General features: G+C 42.9%; 1 protein-coding gene across 2 annotated transcripts in view; it reads right to left on the reverse strand.

The window, feature by feature from the left end:
- Positions 1 to 17,782, reverse strand: part of NSUN2 (NOP2/Sun RNA methyltransferase 2) — a 35,937-nt gene that overhangs the window by 856 nt on the left and 17,299 nt on the right. Inside the window, exons 9-18 of one of the 2 annotated variants that reach the window (XM_081872673.1) lie at positions 16,938 to 17,068; positions 15,397 to 15,470; positions 11,495 to 11,625; positions 10,712 to 10,808; positions 8,252 to 8,409; positions 6,681 to 6,773; positions 4,910 to 5,045; positions 3,681 to 3,761; positions 2,613 to 2,751; positions 1,492 to 1,531 (exon numbers count right to left, since the gene is read on the reverse strand). In XM_081872673.1, coding sequence (XP_081728799.1) covers positions 1,492 to 1,531; positions 2,613 to 2,751; positions 3,681 to 3,761; positions 4,910 to 5,045; positions 6,681 to 6,773; positions 8,252 to 8,409; positions 10,712 to 10,808; positions 11,495 to 11,625; positions 15,397 to 15,470; positions 16,938 to 17,068 — 1,080 coding nt within the window. Of the gene's footprint in view, positions 1 to 1,491; positions 1,551 to 2,612; positions 2,752 to 3,680; positions 3,762 to 4,909; positions 5,046 to 6,680; positions 6,774 to 8,251; positions 8,410 to 10,711; positions 10,809 to 11,494; positions 11,626 to 15,396; positions 15,471 to 16,937; positions 17,069 to 17,782 lie in introns of both variants that reach the window. The other variant, XM_081872674.1, reaches the window with a different exon arrangement.

Consider the following 17,782-nt stretch of genomic DNA (forward strand, 5'->3'; position numbering starts at 1 on the left):
GTATTAGTAGTTTTAAACAATACTGCTGGCTGCTTTTTAAAGTACTTTAATCAGAGCGGTGGCACAGCTCAGTGGTAGACCACATGTTTTGCCATGGAGATGATCACAGGTCAAAATCTCAGCACTTCCAGTTAAAAAGGATCTGTGGCAACAACAATGGGAAAACTCTCTCCCTGGGATCTTGGAGAACATCTGCCAGTCAGAGCAAGGTATATACAGCTAGATGGTCCAGTGGCCTGACCCGGTACAATGTGTGTTATTTTAAATGTAGTTTCCCCCCTGCTTGCATACCCCTTTAATTAATTGCCTTCAAGGCTAAAAGGGGAGGATGAAAATAAATAAATTGAAGGAAACAGCTAAGGAAGTTGAAAGCTGAAGGAAAAGACTGCCAAGAGGTAAAGTCAGACATGAGGGACGCGGGTGGCGCTGTGGGTTAAACCACAGAGCCTAGGACTTGCCAATCAGAAGGTCGGTGGTTCGAATCCCCGCGACAGGGTGAGCTCCCATTGCTTCTGCCAACCTAGCAGTTCGAAAGCACGTCAAAGTGCAAGTAGATAAATAGGTACCGCTTCGGCGGGAAGGTAAACGGCGTTTCTGTGCGCTGCTCTGGTTCACCAGAAGCGGCTTAGTCATGCTGGCCACATGACCCGGAAGCTGTACGCCGGCTCCCTAGGCCAATAAAGCGAGATGAGCACCACAACCCCAGAGTCAGTCACGACCGGACCTAATGGTCAGGGGTCCCTTTGCCTTTACCTAAAGTCAGACGTGAAAGTAAGAAGAGCGATGAAAGAGCTCCTGCCCTGGGTAAAGGCAGGGAATGAACTGGGAAAGAGCCTCCAGGGCGAGGCTGCATTGTAAAGGTTTGGTCAAATATTCCTTGCTTTCCTAAGTGGTGGGAGCATCAACCTGCATTACTAGACGCCTCATTGGGAAATCACATGGCCTGTTATATTTCAACTTTGAAAAAAAGATTTAGGTGTTTGCTGATGGTTCTGTAAAGTTCTTTAGAGAAACAGGAAAAGGGAGAAGGCAAATGACCAGGTCCTCCCTTCTGTCCTTTAAAGCAGAGCTTTCCAAACTCTTCATTTCACAACACAGTAATTCAGTTTTATTAGCAAACTGGAGATTCCACTAACCGCTTTCCAGCCCCGGGATGGGGAGCGTTAGCAAGACTACCTGCACACTGCAGCCGACACACCAACGTCTTGCAACACATGTGGAAAGCTCTGCTTTAAAGGTACAATAGCTCTGAGATGTGGCCTTCAAAGGTTTTATTAGAGTTAAGAACACAGGGGCATAAAGGCTTGTTTCCCGAAAGCCCGGTTAGCTGCTGCCATACGGAAGCAGCTGCTGTTTGTTGCATGCTTTTATTTCCACCAATTTCAATGAAAGGAAAGTTAACCTGAAATCAGTCAAACTTAGAAGTGCGTCTGTATGTGCACATGTGCACGCGCACACAAGCACACACAATGAAACAGCACAGTTACTTACGTTGGATCTGGCTCATACTGCAGGACTATGCTCCCCATAGCTGCAAAAAAGAGCATATGCTTTATTAGACAACATCAGGACCTGCTCCAATCTCACCCCATGCCACCATCTATTTAATGGGAACAGAGTGAGGCAGGCAGCCAAAGACAACATCTGGATTCAACCAGTAGGATTCAAGTTAAGATGTGACTATGGTGTCCCACTGGTTTCAATGGGAACTAAGTGCAACTAACTTAGCGAAGCTGATTGCGTTGGCCACTAGGTCAGTGCCTGAGGGCTACCACCTTGTTGAAGCTAAGCAGGCCTGGATCTAGTTAGGGGCTGGATGGGTGACCAATCACATGCTTGGGAATCACTGCCATGGGTTCCATAATGGAAAAAGGCCATAAACATAAGAAAGTACAAATAAAGGAAACAGAATGGGCTTGATCGAGACCAAGCCAAAGTCCTACTACACACCTGAAGCTTGTACTCTCTTGATATTCAGTCTGTGTTCATTGGTAAGTGCTTATTAGAAAGCTCTGTTTTTCAAAGTTAAAATTAGAGAGTAACTATTACTACTATTACTATTACTATTACTATTACTATTACTATTACTATTACTATTACTACTACTCTCAGGGGACGTAGGTGGCGCTGTGGGTTAAACCACAGAGCCTAGGACTTTCCGATCAGAAGGTCGGCGGTTCGAATCCCCGCGACGGGGTGAGCTCCCGTTGCTCGGTCCCTGCTCCTGCCAACCTAGCAGTTTGAAAGCACGTCAAAGTGCAAGTAGATAAATAGGTACCACTCCGGCGGGAAGGTAAATGGCGTTTCTGAGCGCTGCTCTGGTTCGCCAGAAGTGGCTTAGTCATGCTGGCCGCATAACCTGAAAGCTGTACGCCGGCTCCCTCGGCCAATAAAGCGAGATGAGCGCCGCAACCCCAGAGTCGTCCGCGACTGGATGGACCTTATTACTATTATTAGGGAGTAACTATTAGTACTATTACTATGGAGCTCAGGGTAAGCTGGACAGCAGTCAGAGCTTAATAGTTAGTATATTTCCTTCTGCACATGATGCTTTTTACCACTGTGAGAAAAGAATGAACCAGGATTGGAAATCCTCAGAAGTGAATACTTACCCATTCCTTTGACTTGATTGCGCACCTCATTACTAAGTTTACTTAAGAATGGGTTTTCTTCTGTCAGCAGCACTTTAACATCTTCTATGCTGGCATTTACAATCCTTGCATTAATGAAGGGATAGAGTGTATATATCCCCTGGATGTAAAATAGAAAACCTATTTTTAAAATGCAGTCCTTCCTTTCTTACACGAATAGGCTTGGTCGTTTTACTGGTCCAACACAACAACAACAACCCACCAGCACCAATAAACACCCCCTTTAAATGCATGTTTTTAGTATTTGGACCATTATATCAGTTCATTGTTGTGAAAGAAAACTTGCACTGAACTGATAATCGCTTCCTGGTCAATTGAATGTTAAAACACATGAAAGCAGAATATACCCAAAATTTTCAGCCCCTGCACTTTGAGTATAACAGTATCAGGGAGGTAATGCACATTTGTCAGGTTCCAATTTTATGGGATAGGAAAAAATACAAGGGAAAGCCTATACTATACATGTGGAGACCTACAATGGAACTACAGAAATGTTCATAAGCCTGTCAGGAAAAAAACCTTTACAACAGAAAACCCGTCCTCAAAAGGGACAAAAATGCACAATGCACCCAACAACAGATTAATAAATTTAAGCACAAGAGAGTTGGATCCAGAGTCTTCTCCCAAGTGAAGGCAAACAAGCAAAAACCAAAACCATTTTTGGAAGCAACCGTGCTTTTGCCTTTAAGTACTAGAAGCAGCTTACATCCCACCTGTGGACTACTTACACTCAGGGGAAAATATATGCGCTTATCCCGCTGGTATTTGAAGCTTTACTTTGGATTGTCACAATCTGTAGCCCTTGCATTTCACAGCCACTTAGCTGAACAGATCACAATTTTTTTCTCTATACATACACAGGTGTGAGAGAGGTCTGCCAATTAATTGTCATGAACCTTATGCAATGAAGTTGGCTGCAAAAGCAAACACCAAAATAAACCTGTCTTTACCCACAAAAAGACTCTTTGTTTCAAGGCATAGCATAAATAAAATACTTTCACAGCATAGCCGTAGTGCGTTCATTGTTACCTCTTGCGCTAATCTGAAGGCACAACCAAACTGTTCCCCATCGCTATTGCGGGACCACACTTTTATCCCTGTGTTAATAACCTAAAACAGGGTTGAAAAGAAAGCAAGATACAGTATTAACATATTTAAGCATTCCAACATGGAATAGGGCATCTGAAGTGGCTTGGCAGGCATCAGTAAAAGGACATAGCCTATTTTTCTTGACAATAAAGGCACTGAGTGGAAATATGGGCGTCTTACATGGTCTACTCTGAATTTCACAAAATATGTAGAAAGACAAAGAAGGGGATAATTGATTCCTAATAAGGACCCCAAGTTGGGAAGAGTTTACCTCAGCCTTTCATAAAGGGGCAGTAACTGAGAGCTTATATGGAGGTTTAGGTGCCCAAGTTGGGGGGGGGGGGAGCAAGAGGACGAAGGGAACTGGAAACAAGTGACTGTCCTCACCAGAGGAATCTGCTTCCTTTCTTCATTTTCCTGAGCAATGAGACATTCTAGGCACAATTTACACTTTTAAAGCACTCTTTTCTCCTATGGTTGTCAACGTGGCATTTCTGGTCTTGAAAGAAGCTAGTTGCTGCGTTTGCTTATTCACCGACACTAGAACTGTTAGGGAAAGACTGTGCTCCACCTGGACCAAGTTAAACGTCATGGCAGGAGACAGCTTTGACAGACAGAAAGAGAAGTACAGCCATGATGGATCATCAAACAAAAGGCCTAACTGGTCCAGCATTCTTCTCATACTGGCCAAACAGATGCCCACAGGAAAGACAGGAGTGAATTGCATTCTGCAGCTTCTGACCCCAGCAACCAGAAGTCAAAGTTATCACCATCCCTATCCCCCAGGACTGGGACGCGGGTGGCACTGTGGTCTAAACCACAGAGCCTAGGGCTTGCCGATTGGAAGGTCGGTGGTTCGAATCCCCGTGACGGGGTGAGCTCCCATTGCTTGGTCCCTGCTCCTGCCAACCTAGCAGTTTAAAAGCACACAGTGCAAGTAGATAAATAGGTACCACTCCGGAGGGAAGGTAAATGGTGTTTCCGTGCACTGCTCTGGTTTTCCCAGAAGCGGCTTAGTCATGCTGGCCACATGACCCGGAAAAACTGCGGATAAGCGCTGCAACTCCAGTCTCGTTCGTAACTGGACTTAACTGTCAGGGGTCCTTTACCTTTTTACCCCCAGGACTATTGTTTATTTCGACTTTCTTACTAAGAAATGCAAGTCAAACCTTCAGCTTTTCACTGTTGTTCAGGAGCACATTCCTTATTTCCTTGGACACCATGTATAGCTGCCTTTTCTTCCCTTCCTGAGTACGAGTTAATAAATTCATCTTGGGAAAGGAAGGATCCAATGCATAAAAAGTCCTAATAAACAAACAAGCAAATTCAAGTTTTATCATTCTGTAGTTCTTAATATATTGTTGGTGTTTAAGCTGTATTTTTGGTATATTAACAGCTCTGACTCTTTTCTGGAAAGATAAACATAAATATTGACCTTCATAGCACCTGTGAACCTGTAACTTGAGAAGCTGGATTATTATTATTTAACTCAATATATATTATGAAGATTTAAAGCAAGTTAATATCGGGCCAATAATATATGTAGACCACACATCAGTGATATTTAAATAGGTTTGCAACAATTCTGCTGAAATATATACTGGATGGAGACTGAATAATCCTTTCATGCAGAATAAGGCAACTTCTTGAGGATTTGAGGCATAATTTTTTTTCAAACGAACAGAACAGAAGGAATGGATTAAAAGTTTAGAAAAGATTTAATGTGCGCATGAGAGGAATATAAATAAGGCAGCTTCTCTTCAAAAGAAAAAAGCAATATGCAGAGAGAGTAATAAAAAACCAAGATGTTAGAAAAAGTACTGTGCATAAAAGATGCAAAAATGTAAGCTAAAAATAGCCAGGAACGAAGTTGAAATTATTAGACGCTCAAGACAACAGCAAAACCTTTGCTATACTGTGTGAGACAGCAGGCTTCCCTACAGCTAGGGTGTACAATGCAACCCCAAGTTGCCCAGTTTTTTTGCTGTGCTCTTTTTAAAGACGTGTTGTCTGCACACCGAACCACAAGAGTGGGCTTCTTTCTTAATTTCTTGTAGGCTTTAGCTTGCTGAAAGGGAACCTCTGGCCCACAAGCCTAAATTGGTTTGTGGTGGAGAGGCTTATTTGGGCTAATACATTTAGCACACTGAATCCTGAGTGTGTCTGTGCTCTGTTCAAGTAGACAGAAAGTAAAATACAGTGGTGCCTCGCAAGACGAAAAGAATCTGTTCCGCGATTCTCTTCGTCTAGCGGTTTTTTCGTCTTGCGAAGCAACCCTATTAGCGGCTTAGCGGATTAGCGCTATTAGCGGTCTAGCGGCTTTTAGCGGATCAGCTGATAAGCGGCTTATCAGCGGAAAAGGGGGGAAAAGGGAAAAAAACCCCGCAGGAACTCGCAAGACATTTTCGTCTTGTGAAGCAAGCCCATAGGGAAATTCGTTTAGCGAAGCGCCTCCAAAACGGAAAACCCTTTCGTCTAGCGGGTTTTCCGTCTTGCGAGGCGTTTGTCTTGCGGGGCACCACTGTAATGTCACTAGGACCCTTGACTTGAAAATAAAAAAGATGGACTGACTGACATGTCACACCATAAATTTAACTTTGAACTGTTGGCTGCTCAATGAAACGTCTATGATAATTTGTATTATTTAAAATTTTTATTAATATAAAATAGTGAAGTGAGGATCACATATTTACGAAAGGAACCTGCAGATTTAAAAATTTCTTCTCATGATCCTGTTGTCTGGATCCAAAAACCAGTGACGGTAGGAGAAAAGGCAGTAGCAGTATTCTGTGAAATCTTCTGGAAGCCAGCAGTATAGCACCACAACATTACCAAGAGATTATTGTGCAGGGTGTGAAATGTAGTAAATAAGGAAAATAAATGCAGGTTGTTATGTAGCATATACTTATGTTGTATGAAAAATGAAACGTATTTTCTTACTGAATTGGTGAAAATAGTGAATCGTCTTCAGAAAGAAACACAAATGGATCTTCTTTAAATCCAAAAAGCTTCATTTTTTTAGACGGGGGAGGCCTGGAAGTAACAAGATATACCCAGGGTCAACAGTTTATGGATGGACTGGCAAAAATTCTGGTCAAGGGGTTCCCCCTTCTGCTCCACCAAAGAAGCTCCCAACCACCACTAGGAGAGCCTGCCATTTGGGGGCAGACAGTTTTGGCTGCTCAGAGAGAAGGCTGGTTTGGCAGCGAGGGATACCAATGCCAGCATCCTCCCCCCCCATCCCTCTCAACCTTAGAGCTGGAAAGGGAGCAGAGATCGCCACACAACTGCTGAGATTATCTCTGCCCACCTCTGCAGTTTTTAAGTAGAGAGGAGGGCCAAGCTCTCCATGTCGAAAGCTGGATATATCCAAGTTGAGCAGTACAGGAAGAATTTTAACAGATTTCTGTATTTTGCTTAGAGTGAGAACTGCCAGAAATATATTTTGAAAGACTGGTTCAACAGCAGTTCTAGAATCCTCTCCCGGGATAGCTCAATCAGTAGTGCATGAGACTCTTAATATCAGTCATGAGTTCGAGCGCCACGCTGGGCAAGAGATTCCTGCATTGAGGGGGATTGCCCTAGATGATGCTCACTGCCAGTTCCAACTCTACAATTCTTTGATTCTATGATATTCACTAATTCAGAAAAACAGAACCACGTAATACTACTACTCTAGTATGTGGAAGTTCAGTGTTCAAAGTATTCCATATATATTCTCAGCCATCCTTAAAATAGCACAGAAAACTAGTCCACTACAGTGGTACCTCGGGTTACATACGCTTCAGGTTACAGACTCCGCTAACCCAGAAATAGTACCTCGGGTTAAGAATTTTGCTTCAGGATGAGAACAGAAATCATTCAGCAGCGGCGCAACAGCAGCAGGAGGCCCCATTAGCTAAAGTGGTGCTTCAGGTTAAGAACAGTTTCAGGTTAAGAACAGACCTCCGGAACGAATTAAGTACTTAACCTGAGGTACTACTGTATTACCCTTACAACACTATCTGAAGAAGTGAGCATGCACACGAAAGCTCATACCAATACCAAACTTAGTTGGTCTCCAAGATGCCACTGGAAGGAATTTTTTTTTTTTTACATTATAACACAGAGTGGTTGGGGCTGGGAGGAATATTGCTTAGAGCCAACTAGTAAATTCATGCCAGAGACAAAATTTAAACAAGGCTTTTCCACCTTGTAATTCTATCTAATCATTACGTTACACCAGCTTTCCAAAACAAGTACTTCCATATCAGTCATCATAGGGATGTCACAATCAAAACCATGCATATGAAGTGGCCCTCACGGGTTGGTTTTGCTTAGGGCAAGAAAACAAAGTGTTGAGAAGGCTGAGTAGAGATTGTATCTCAATAAGGCTGCCTTTGTGGTTCTATGATCTCAAGAGCTTCTGGCTGGAGAGGAAATCATGGAGCAATTTCAGCTTCCCTACATGCTGGGAGAACCAGCAAAAGCACCAATACAGACAAATGGCAAGCTTCATTTTAGTTTCTTACCCACACACTCCATCCTTCTTGTTTTCAGTAGTCTCAGTTACAAAGGAGTCTTCATCCTTTGCTTCTACGGCCACATGGTCTTCAGCAGTTTCTAAAGAACCCTGCTCTGCAGCGGCAGACACTGTGCTGATTGTCTTCTCTGGCAGCCGGTGCTGCAGCTATTCCAAAACAGAAGGAACAGGTCTTGACACATAAAAAAAAGGTCTCAAATGTTACAACATACAGCACTTCCCCTTACCACTGTTTAAATCATATCTATTCAAGACCCAAAGTGCAGTAGCGGGGGAATTATGCTTTCCATAATGCACTGAAATTCAGAGTTACAAACCATGTACAACTTTTTGTTTTATTCTATTTGATAGCAACAACAAATCCGCCTCCCTGTTGAGTGGGACACCAAGTTACACTGATAAACTTCACTTCCATCTTTGGTAACTATTTCTGTTCTTTCTTCTTCTTTTTTTTTTTAGCTGTGCTGTGTGTTTTTTTTAGTCTTACAGAATTACAGATGTGCTTTGAGCTACATGTGTCTGCATGTATATGTCTTATGTAAATTGTCATAATTTTACTGGCCTTACAAGATGTAATCCCTATTAAATAAAAAGTAAGACACGAGCACTGTGCATTCTGTTCCTAAAGTGTTTCTTAGCAGCCTCTTACTCAAGCTGCTGGTGCTGAGCTCCCAGAAATGTTATTAGAGGGCATTAATAAGAAAATTCTAAATTATCCATTTGTATCCTCTTATATGTAAGTTAAAGAGGGCCAGTAATAAATAAAACAAAAAAGGGAGGTAGCCCCCCTCCCCAAAAAAAAATTGGGCAAAGGCAACAAAAACCATGAGATAGAATATTATTCCTTTTTCCTATCCTGTGCATTTTGCTCCTATTCCTACTGTGTTTTTTACATTCCACACTGCATTCTCTAACTGTGTAACTTCACAGGAACTGTAATAAATACAGCAAAATGAAAAACTGTGAACTATCAATGAATGTAAGTGTACTGCAAAATCAACAGAATTTGCATGAATGCACATTATAAAATGGCAAAGGATACTTTAACGATGTTTCCACGCTATCCTGAGTACAGAAGATTTAAATATTTTTTCAGCTTAACACCTAGGGCACTCTTGAAATAAATGGGCCTTAAGAATTGATTAGTTCTGGCTGGATTGTGCCACTAGTATACAGCCCACCCAAAATACATTATTATGTATTGCATTATTATGCACATCTTCAACACTGCATCTTTGCATGTCTACTTTCTTATACAATGATTTCACAGTTATTTCTACAACTATCTGAGAAACTTGTCAGAACTGGGTTTCAATGAAAGACCTGTTCCTTGTCCATAAGTGTCACAGGACCAACTTCAAAACAGAAGCCAGGACAGCTAGTACTTATTATGCCATTTTGAGATCAAGTGCTCAACTAAAAGGGCTTTGTAGACCCAGCCTTTTCCAGAACACCAAAGAGATGTGATACTTTGAGACATCTAGCATAGATAACTCCATAATAACTCCGTTATTATGGAGAAAGCAGCCCTACACGAGAAAACCAGGTACCATAAGGTGCCATGTTACCTTCCATTTGTACATATTTTCATGCCTCAATTTCACTAACTAGCCAATTATGCAGCCATATGCATCTGGAGTTGTATTTATGTTATGGCTGCATAATTGGCTAGTTAGTGAAATTATCACTAGTATCACATCTCTTTGGTGGTGTTTAGAGCAGGGCCAATGAGGGGCGAGCCTGAAGAGAACCCCAAGAAGAAGAGGCCTTTGGCCCACGGACATAAGGTTTCCTGATACTTTGAGGCATCTAGCATAGATAACTCCATAATAACTCCGTCATTATGGAGAAAGCAGCCCTACACGGGAAAACCTGCCTCTTGTTCTTGGGGTTCTCATCAGGCTTGCCCCTCATTGGCCCTGCTCTAAACACTCCCTTGTGGCTTGCACCTGGCTGGAACATGGGCCTGGAATAAGAGATATGTGTAGAAACCTCTGACATGCGTGGCCAGAAGGCAGTCTACTATACAAATCTAAGAGTCACACACATTTCTATGCCCTCTTTTGCCTCTGACACGGCTGACCAACAGAAGGCTGTCCATGAAGAATTGTTTCTCATCGGCTGAAAAGGATTCCCCACCCCTAGGCTACACTTTAGTCAAATGCAGACCCTGAATAGATATCCCAAACCAGCATAGTGCCCAGGTCTCAATGAATTTCTTTGAGGATGTTCATAGATTTGGACTGCTCAATGAGTTGTTTTTTAAAATTCACCAACTGCACTTGAAAATTCCCCTTGACATCCATTCTCAAAAAGAGTTCCCCTTTGTGGCCTGGGGTGAGTGAGAGGGGTTGCTCCATGAGCCACCAAACATGTCCTGGGGATCTTGGGATCCTAGCCTCTCTTTCACAGCATGTTGCAAAACCGTCCCAACTAGAGCAAACATTACCTTGGGCTGACGCTTATTCCATGGCATCGGAGATTTTTTAATTAATACAGCTACAAAGAAACCTCCAGTATTCTGATGATGTGGCAGAATTCTGAAACTAGATAAAGACACAGATTTTGTACCACTATGCACCACCTAAAGAAGGAAACTGAGGTCCAGTTTATGAACAAGGAAGTTTATACTTTTTGGTGTATTTTTTTTTTAAATCAAGCCAAATGAAATCTAAATGAACTGTTTTTCTACCATCATTTTTTTTCTGAACTGTCACATATTGAATAAAGAATTCAGAACAGTGACATTTTCACAGTATTTGACTGCTTTAGGTTAAGGAACGTATCATAAAAGCAAATATCCAAATGATTATGAAGAATAATTTTTAATTAGCTTGAGCTCAGCGACAGAAAAGGATGATATAAATGTAGTAACAAATAATAACAACAGCTTTTTTTGATTTAAGAAAGTTGATCTGGCTTTCTGCATTGCCGCTTAAGAAGTCATCCCCAATGCACACATCCTGTTTTAAAAATAAAAAGTGCTTACAGCTGTCTGAGCACATACTTCACAACTGAACTCAATTAATAAGTCCGCCAATTTCAATGGCTCTACTCTGAGCATGACTTAGTTGGATGCAACCTGATATTTAGATGAATCTGAACTAAAACACAGTCTACAGTTCTGAGACCACCAACAAACGACCCCGAAATAAACATCTCCTCATTACAATCAACTAGGAACTGCAAGAGTATGCTGAGCGCGGAAACAATCAGCTGCAAGAATACCCACCAGCGCTCCAAATGTAACGCTTTAAGTTTTTCTTCATCTTTTAAGGGGAACATGGTGGGCCGGATCTGGGTTTGCCTGTTCGAAGGCACTTCACTCCAGTCTTCAAACCATTGGCCATCTTTCGTCATTACCTAGGTGGGAAAGTGTACCAATTAACAGTGAGGGCGGCCTCAAGTTTGCCAATGACAAGTCAGCAGATTACAAGAGGAGACTGTTAAATAGCAATTTCAGATTTTATTAAGGTTTTAAGACTCAGCCCACTAGGTGAAATAGATGAATCTGCTAGAAAGCTGGAGAATGTGATTTTATACCCCCTGCCCCAGGGTACCCCCTGCCTGCTCCTGGGGATAGATTCTGCTCCCTCCAAGAAACAGTCACGGGGTAGTGCCTGTATGAATGTTTTATCTACGGAGTGTACTGTTGTATTGTTGCCGGCTTGTATGTTAGTACTTGGGTCTCACGAAGTCGTCATGCAAAGGGGTTGTTGATAAAGGATGTAACACTTGTAGAATGTCGACAATATGATTTGAGGGTGTATCAGAATAGTAAGTTTTGGGCTTGAGTGGAACTGAATGGTCTTTATTCTTAGCCATTGTGCTTACTGCTATATAGGGGGCAGTGGATTTAATGGTATGACTCAGGTTTAGGCAAACGCCGGCCCTCCAGATGTTTGGGACTACAATTCCCATCATCCCTAGCTAACAGGACCAGTGGTCAGGGATGACGGGAATTGTAGTCCAAAAATCTGGAGGGCCGGAGTTTGCCTATGCCTGGTATGACTGATTCATGCATGGTGCTACAGAAGAGTGAGTAGATTTTCTTTTGCTTTGTTGTTCATCATGCTATTTTAAAAGGTGAAATTTATACTTGCTAGTTGATTTTCATTTGTAATATTTTACTTCCTGATGTTTACAATATGTTCAAAAGTTAATCTGTTTATTTGTTTACTATGAACATACTTTGCATTTTTGTAGCTGAATTTTATTTGTAATGTTCATTTTCATGCCAAAGAGGATACTCTTTGGTTGTTAATTGTGGTTTATAGAATGCAAAAAATCTCTGTTATTTTTCTCTATTTGCTAATTAAATGTTTTTAACCTATGCTGTAAACTGCTTATAGTTTCATTTCAATGCAAATTGTCCAAGCAAACAACAAACATTAAACAATCCAGAAAGTTGAAGTGCTGTGTCCACCAATGTATATTTTCATATTATGTTTGTCTTCGAACACACCCCTATGTAATGTATTTGAACAACATAATCTTGCCCCAAACCCAGCATTTCTCATCTCTGCACCAGATTAGGAGAGTTCTCAGTTTCAGGTATCCTTCTCTCTTTTCCTCAAGAGACTGGAGGTTACTGTCTGGGTAAGTGAAAATTAACTTCTTAGAAGCCAGAAGTGCCATAAAAATGGTAAGGGCTTTCTCCTGACAGGGAAGAACAAACTGCTACAAAAAAGTAGTGCTCTTTTGATTCAGCATATGTTCATTTCCTACTCAACACAGGATTAGAAGACAAGCCCAAGAATCTGTGCTAGGAGACAGAGGACATTCAGTGGTACCTCAGGTTACATACGCTTCAGGTTACTTACAGACTCCGCTAACCCAGAAATAGTGTTTCAGGTTAAGAACTTTGCTTCAGGATGAGAACAGAAATTGGGCTCCAGTGGCGCGGCAGCAGCAGGAGGTCCCATTAGCTAAAGTGGTGCTTCAGGTTAAGAACAGTTTCAGGTTAAGTATGGACCTCCGGAACAAATTACCGTATTTTTCCCTCTATAACACGCAGATTTTTTCTCCTAAAAAGGAAGGGGGTGTTATAGAGCGTCTGTGCGTGTTATAGAGCGAATGTGTGGTCCCTGGAGCCGAAAAATCAGGCAAAAATCAAATCGCGGCGCTGCACGGAGAAGCGAAACCTGAAAAGAGGAAGTGGCTGCTTTCCTGCATTCTGCCTCAGGGTCTTACTGCCCACCCTCCTCTGTTTCGTTGCTGTGTTTGCTCAAACGGAACAAAGAGCAGGGAAAGCCCCTCCCCTCCAGGCAAGCAGAGGGGAATTCCTCTCTGTGCTGCTGGGGGAGAGGGAGAGAGAGGGGGGAAGGGAGAGAGAGGGGGGAGGGGGAGGGAGAGAGAGGGGGGAGGGAGAGAGAGAGGGGGAGAGGGGGAGGGAGGGAGGGGGGAGGGAGGGAGGGAGGGAGGGAGAGAAAGAGAGAGAGATGGCTGGCTTGGGTGGGGGGAAACTTTTGCCTTTCTTTCCTCCCTCCCGTTAAATCCCTCTCCTGCATTCTTAGCCAGCTGCTTCTCTGCACACCCCTCTCATGTCCCTTCTTTGTTTTTCCTTCGCTCCCCACTTAAAATGTGGTTACAAAGCATAGATCCACATGGATCCTCAGGATCTTTGCATTGGGTCACCCCAAATTCACCATCAGATCACATAGCATGTCCATGGCTACAGCCTGCACCAAAAAAATCACGCACCCACTGTTGCCTGGGGCTGCAATGGTGCAAAAATGTGGTTACAAAGCATGGATCCACAGGGATTCTCAGGATCTTTGCATTGGGTCACCCCAAATTCACCATCAGATCACATAGCATGTCCATGGCTACAGCCTGCACCAAAAAAATCACGCACCCACTGTTGCCTGGGGCTGCAATGGTGCAAAAATGTGGTTACAAAGCATGGATCCACAGGGATTCTCAGGATCTTTGCACTGGGTCACCCCAAATTCACCATCCGATCACATAGCATGTCCATGGCTACAGCCTGCAACAAAAAAATCACGCACCCACTGTTGCCTGGGGCTGCAATGGTGCAAAAACGTGGTTACAAAGCATGGATCCACAGGAATTCTCAGGATTTTTGCATTGGGTCACCCCAAATTCACCATCAGATCACATGTCTGTGGCCACAGCATGAAGCCCAAAAATGATACATCCACTGTTTCATTCAGAATGTTTTTTCCCTTGTTTTCCTCCTCTAAAAACGATGTGCGTGTTATGGTCAGGTGCGTGTTATAGAGCAAAAAATACGGTAAGTACTTAACCTGAGGTACCACTGTATATCTTTAGGGCCCCTATTCTTTCAGACATAGAGAAGTTTATTGAAACCCTGGAGAGTTTCACATAGGTCAAAAGCTGCGTAGGTCTGACTTACGGAAAGAAGAAATACAGTGGTACCTCGGTTTAAGAACAGCCCTGTTTACGAACTATTAGGTATAAGAACTCAGCAAAACCAGAAGTTGTGTTCCGGTTAGCGAACTTTACCTTGGTCTACGAATGGAAGCCAAACAGTGGAAGGGCACCGACGGTGGGACGCCTTATTAGGGAAAGCGTACCTTGGTTTAAGAATGGCTTTGGTTTAAGAACGGACTTCCGGAACGGATTTTGTAAACCGAGGTACCACTGTAGTTCAGTGATTGAGGACATTCTTTGCACATAGAAAGATCCAAGCATCTGAGACCTCCAATTAAAAAGCATCTCAAATAGTATGACTGGGAAATAGCGCTGTTTCAGATCTTGAAAAGCTACTGCTAGTCAGGATAGATAATGGTCAAATGGTCTGATCTGGCGCAACGCAGCTTCATATACAGTAGTACCTCGTTATGCAACTGCAATCCATTCCGGAGCCCTGGTCGCCATCTGAAAAGGGCGCTGGACAAAGCACCGCGTCTGCGCACGCGCATGGAGCAGTTTGTGCTTCTGCACATGCGTGAGTGGCAAACCCGGAAGTAACCCGTTCCGGTACTTCTGGGTTTGCCACGGACGTTCAACGGAACGGGCGCTCGATGAGGTACCACTGTACCCATAAACACATGACTACTCATTTGACTTTAGAACTAACAGAATGCTTTTCTCTCTTAAAGTTTGATTTGGATTCTATTACAATACACATTTCTATTAAAAAAATACCTTCCACTGTGTAACCCCAGGCATCCTTTTCAGACCAGGCAATTCAGAAGAGACGTCAGCAAGTTCTAAGGCACCTTTGAACAAACAAGATTACTGTAAATAAGAAATAGCTAGGAAAGTTACGCAGTGCCAACTCTGAGAAACTATCCCAAGCCAAGAAAAACAACATGTTTTGAAGCGACACAATTCTTTTTATGATCTGCAAACAATGAAGGTTGGCAATTGCATTTCTCTAACTCTGCCCACATTATCTCCACAGGATTGCTGTAAGAAACATTACCTATTCATTTCAGCCAATAAATGAAGCATAAGAGAGAGCGTGGAGGTGCATGGAGACGAACACAACAATTCTAACCAGGTCTACTCTGAAGCAAGCCCTATTAATTTCAATGGGGCATACTCCCATGTGAGTGGGATTAGGATTGTACCCAAGTGAGTCATATTATACCAAATTGTAGAATGCATTTGCTGAATGTACAGCACAAATATAGTCACTAGACGTGTGCACCAGATTTGGCTGAGGCCCGAGCCAAGCTGACTCAGAGGAACCCAGATGTGATCAACCCCCAGAATGCCCTGAGTTGGGTGTCCTGGAGCAATCCAGGACTGTCAGGGGGTGAAGCATCCAGCAAGAAAGAGGCAGGTGTGAGCAGGAAAGAGGACACTGTGTAAAAAGGCCTTGAATGGGAAGGACCAAACTTAGGGTGCCAAATTCTGGAATGCAATCAGGTTCACAAGCAGAAGAACCTTAAAAGGGATGTCAGAGTTGCATGTGAGAACTGCAGGTTTGCATTCAAACTGCACACTTCATTAGACTCCGCTTCATGAAGTACAGGATCCTGATCAAGGGACGTAATAGTAACATTCCATTCTGCCTTGGCCAAACCACACCTGGAGTACTGTGTCCAGTTCTGGGCGCCACAATTTAAGGAGGATATGGACAAGCTGGAAGGTGTGCAGATGATCAAAAGTCTGGAAACCTGGCCTTATGAGGAATGTTTGAGGGAGTTGGGTATGTTCAGCCTGGAAAACAGCAGACTGAGAGGAGATATGACAGCTATCTTCAAATATCTAAAGGACTGTCACATGGAGCAAGTTCTTCTTCTCCAGCTTCAGAGGTTAGGACCTGAACCAGTAACAAGAAAGGAGATTCCAACTAAACAGGAGGAAAAACTTTCAGACGATAAGAGCTGTTCCAACAGTGGCACAGACTCCCTGGGGAAATGGTGGACTCTCCTTCCTTGGAAGTTTTTAAGCAGAGGTTGGGTGGCCATCTGTCAGGGATGCTCTAGTTGAGATTCCTGCATTGCAGGGGGTTGGACTAGATGACCCTCTGGGTCCCTTCCAACTCTACAATTCTATGATTCTGTGACACTGGGCACATACTCCCTGCCTTCTTGGGTAGTGGGGGTAGCCAACTGCCACTACCAGATGCCTCCTTCAACCCAAACTGAGTACAGTTTATACCAATTGAGTATAGTTTAACACTTGATTCCACTATTATTGTCTGTTCTCACTATACAACCAAGAGATACACACACCTTCACTTTTTTCCAGCAGAGAGGCAATGACAGCTTCATTTTCAACAGGATTCAATGAGCAGGTAGAGTACACCATCCTACCTCCTTCTGCCAGCTGCTCAACTCCACGGGTTGCAATCCTTAACTGCAATCTGCAAATTCACGAACGGGTTAGCATCTCATCATCCTTTCCCAAGACAGTTGGTCCTGAGATTTCAAGTTGACTTTGACAGCTAAATAATCCAAACATTGCTTTCAACATGTTTTGTCACACTGAAAGAGCTCAATTGTTCCCACCCATTCAACAAGTCAGTCAATTGCTGTATCATATACAAAGCCATTTATATGTATGTAGAATACACCATTTATCAAGTCTTTTGAGTGTATGGAATAAGGACTCAACTAAGATGCAACATTTGTGTAGAAAAACTAAGGAGGCAACCTGAACTGGTGCTGGTGTTGGATATTTGACAGTCAAAAACAGTTTGCCCAAATAGCCAGTTAACTAATGGTAAAGTGTTTTTAAAAACATTAACACTGTGAAAACAAAAGTAACAATGTACATGTCTGATCTGTATCCTAAAAATAAAATCGTAATTACAGCTCTTATTGTGAAACAATGGCACAGTTTTTTAAACTGTTAATTATTTAGCTTTATAACCTTTTTTACTGTTCCCTTCAACTAACTGACCTTTCAGCTAATGTGTTTTGTTGCTGAGTGAGGATTTGAGCCTGAGACTCCTTGACCATAGGGACGCAGGTGGCGCTGTGGGTAAAACCTCAGCGCCTAGGACTTGCCAATCGAAAGGTCGGCGGTTTGAATCCCCGCGGCAGGGTGCGCTCCCGTCGCTCGGTCCCAGCGCCTG

This window comes from Podarcis erhardii (genome assembly GCF_964252035.2).
Source record: "Podarcis erhardii genome assembly, chromosome: 8".
In the NCBI taxonomy this organism is placed as follows: Eukaryota; Metazoa; Chordata; class Lepidosauria; order Squamata; family Lacertidae; genus Podarcis; species Podarcis erhardii.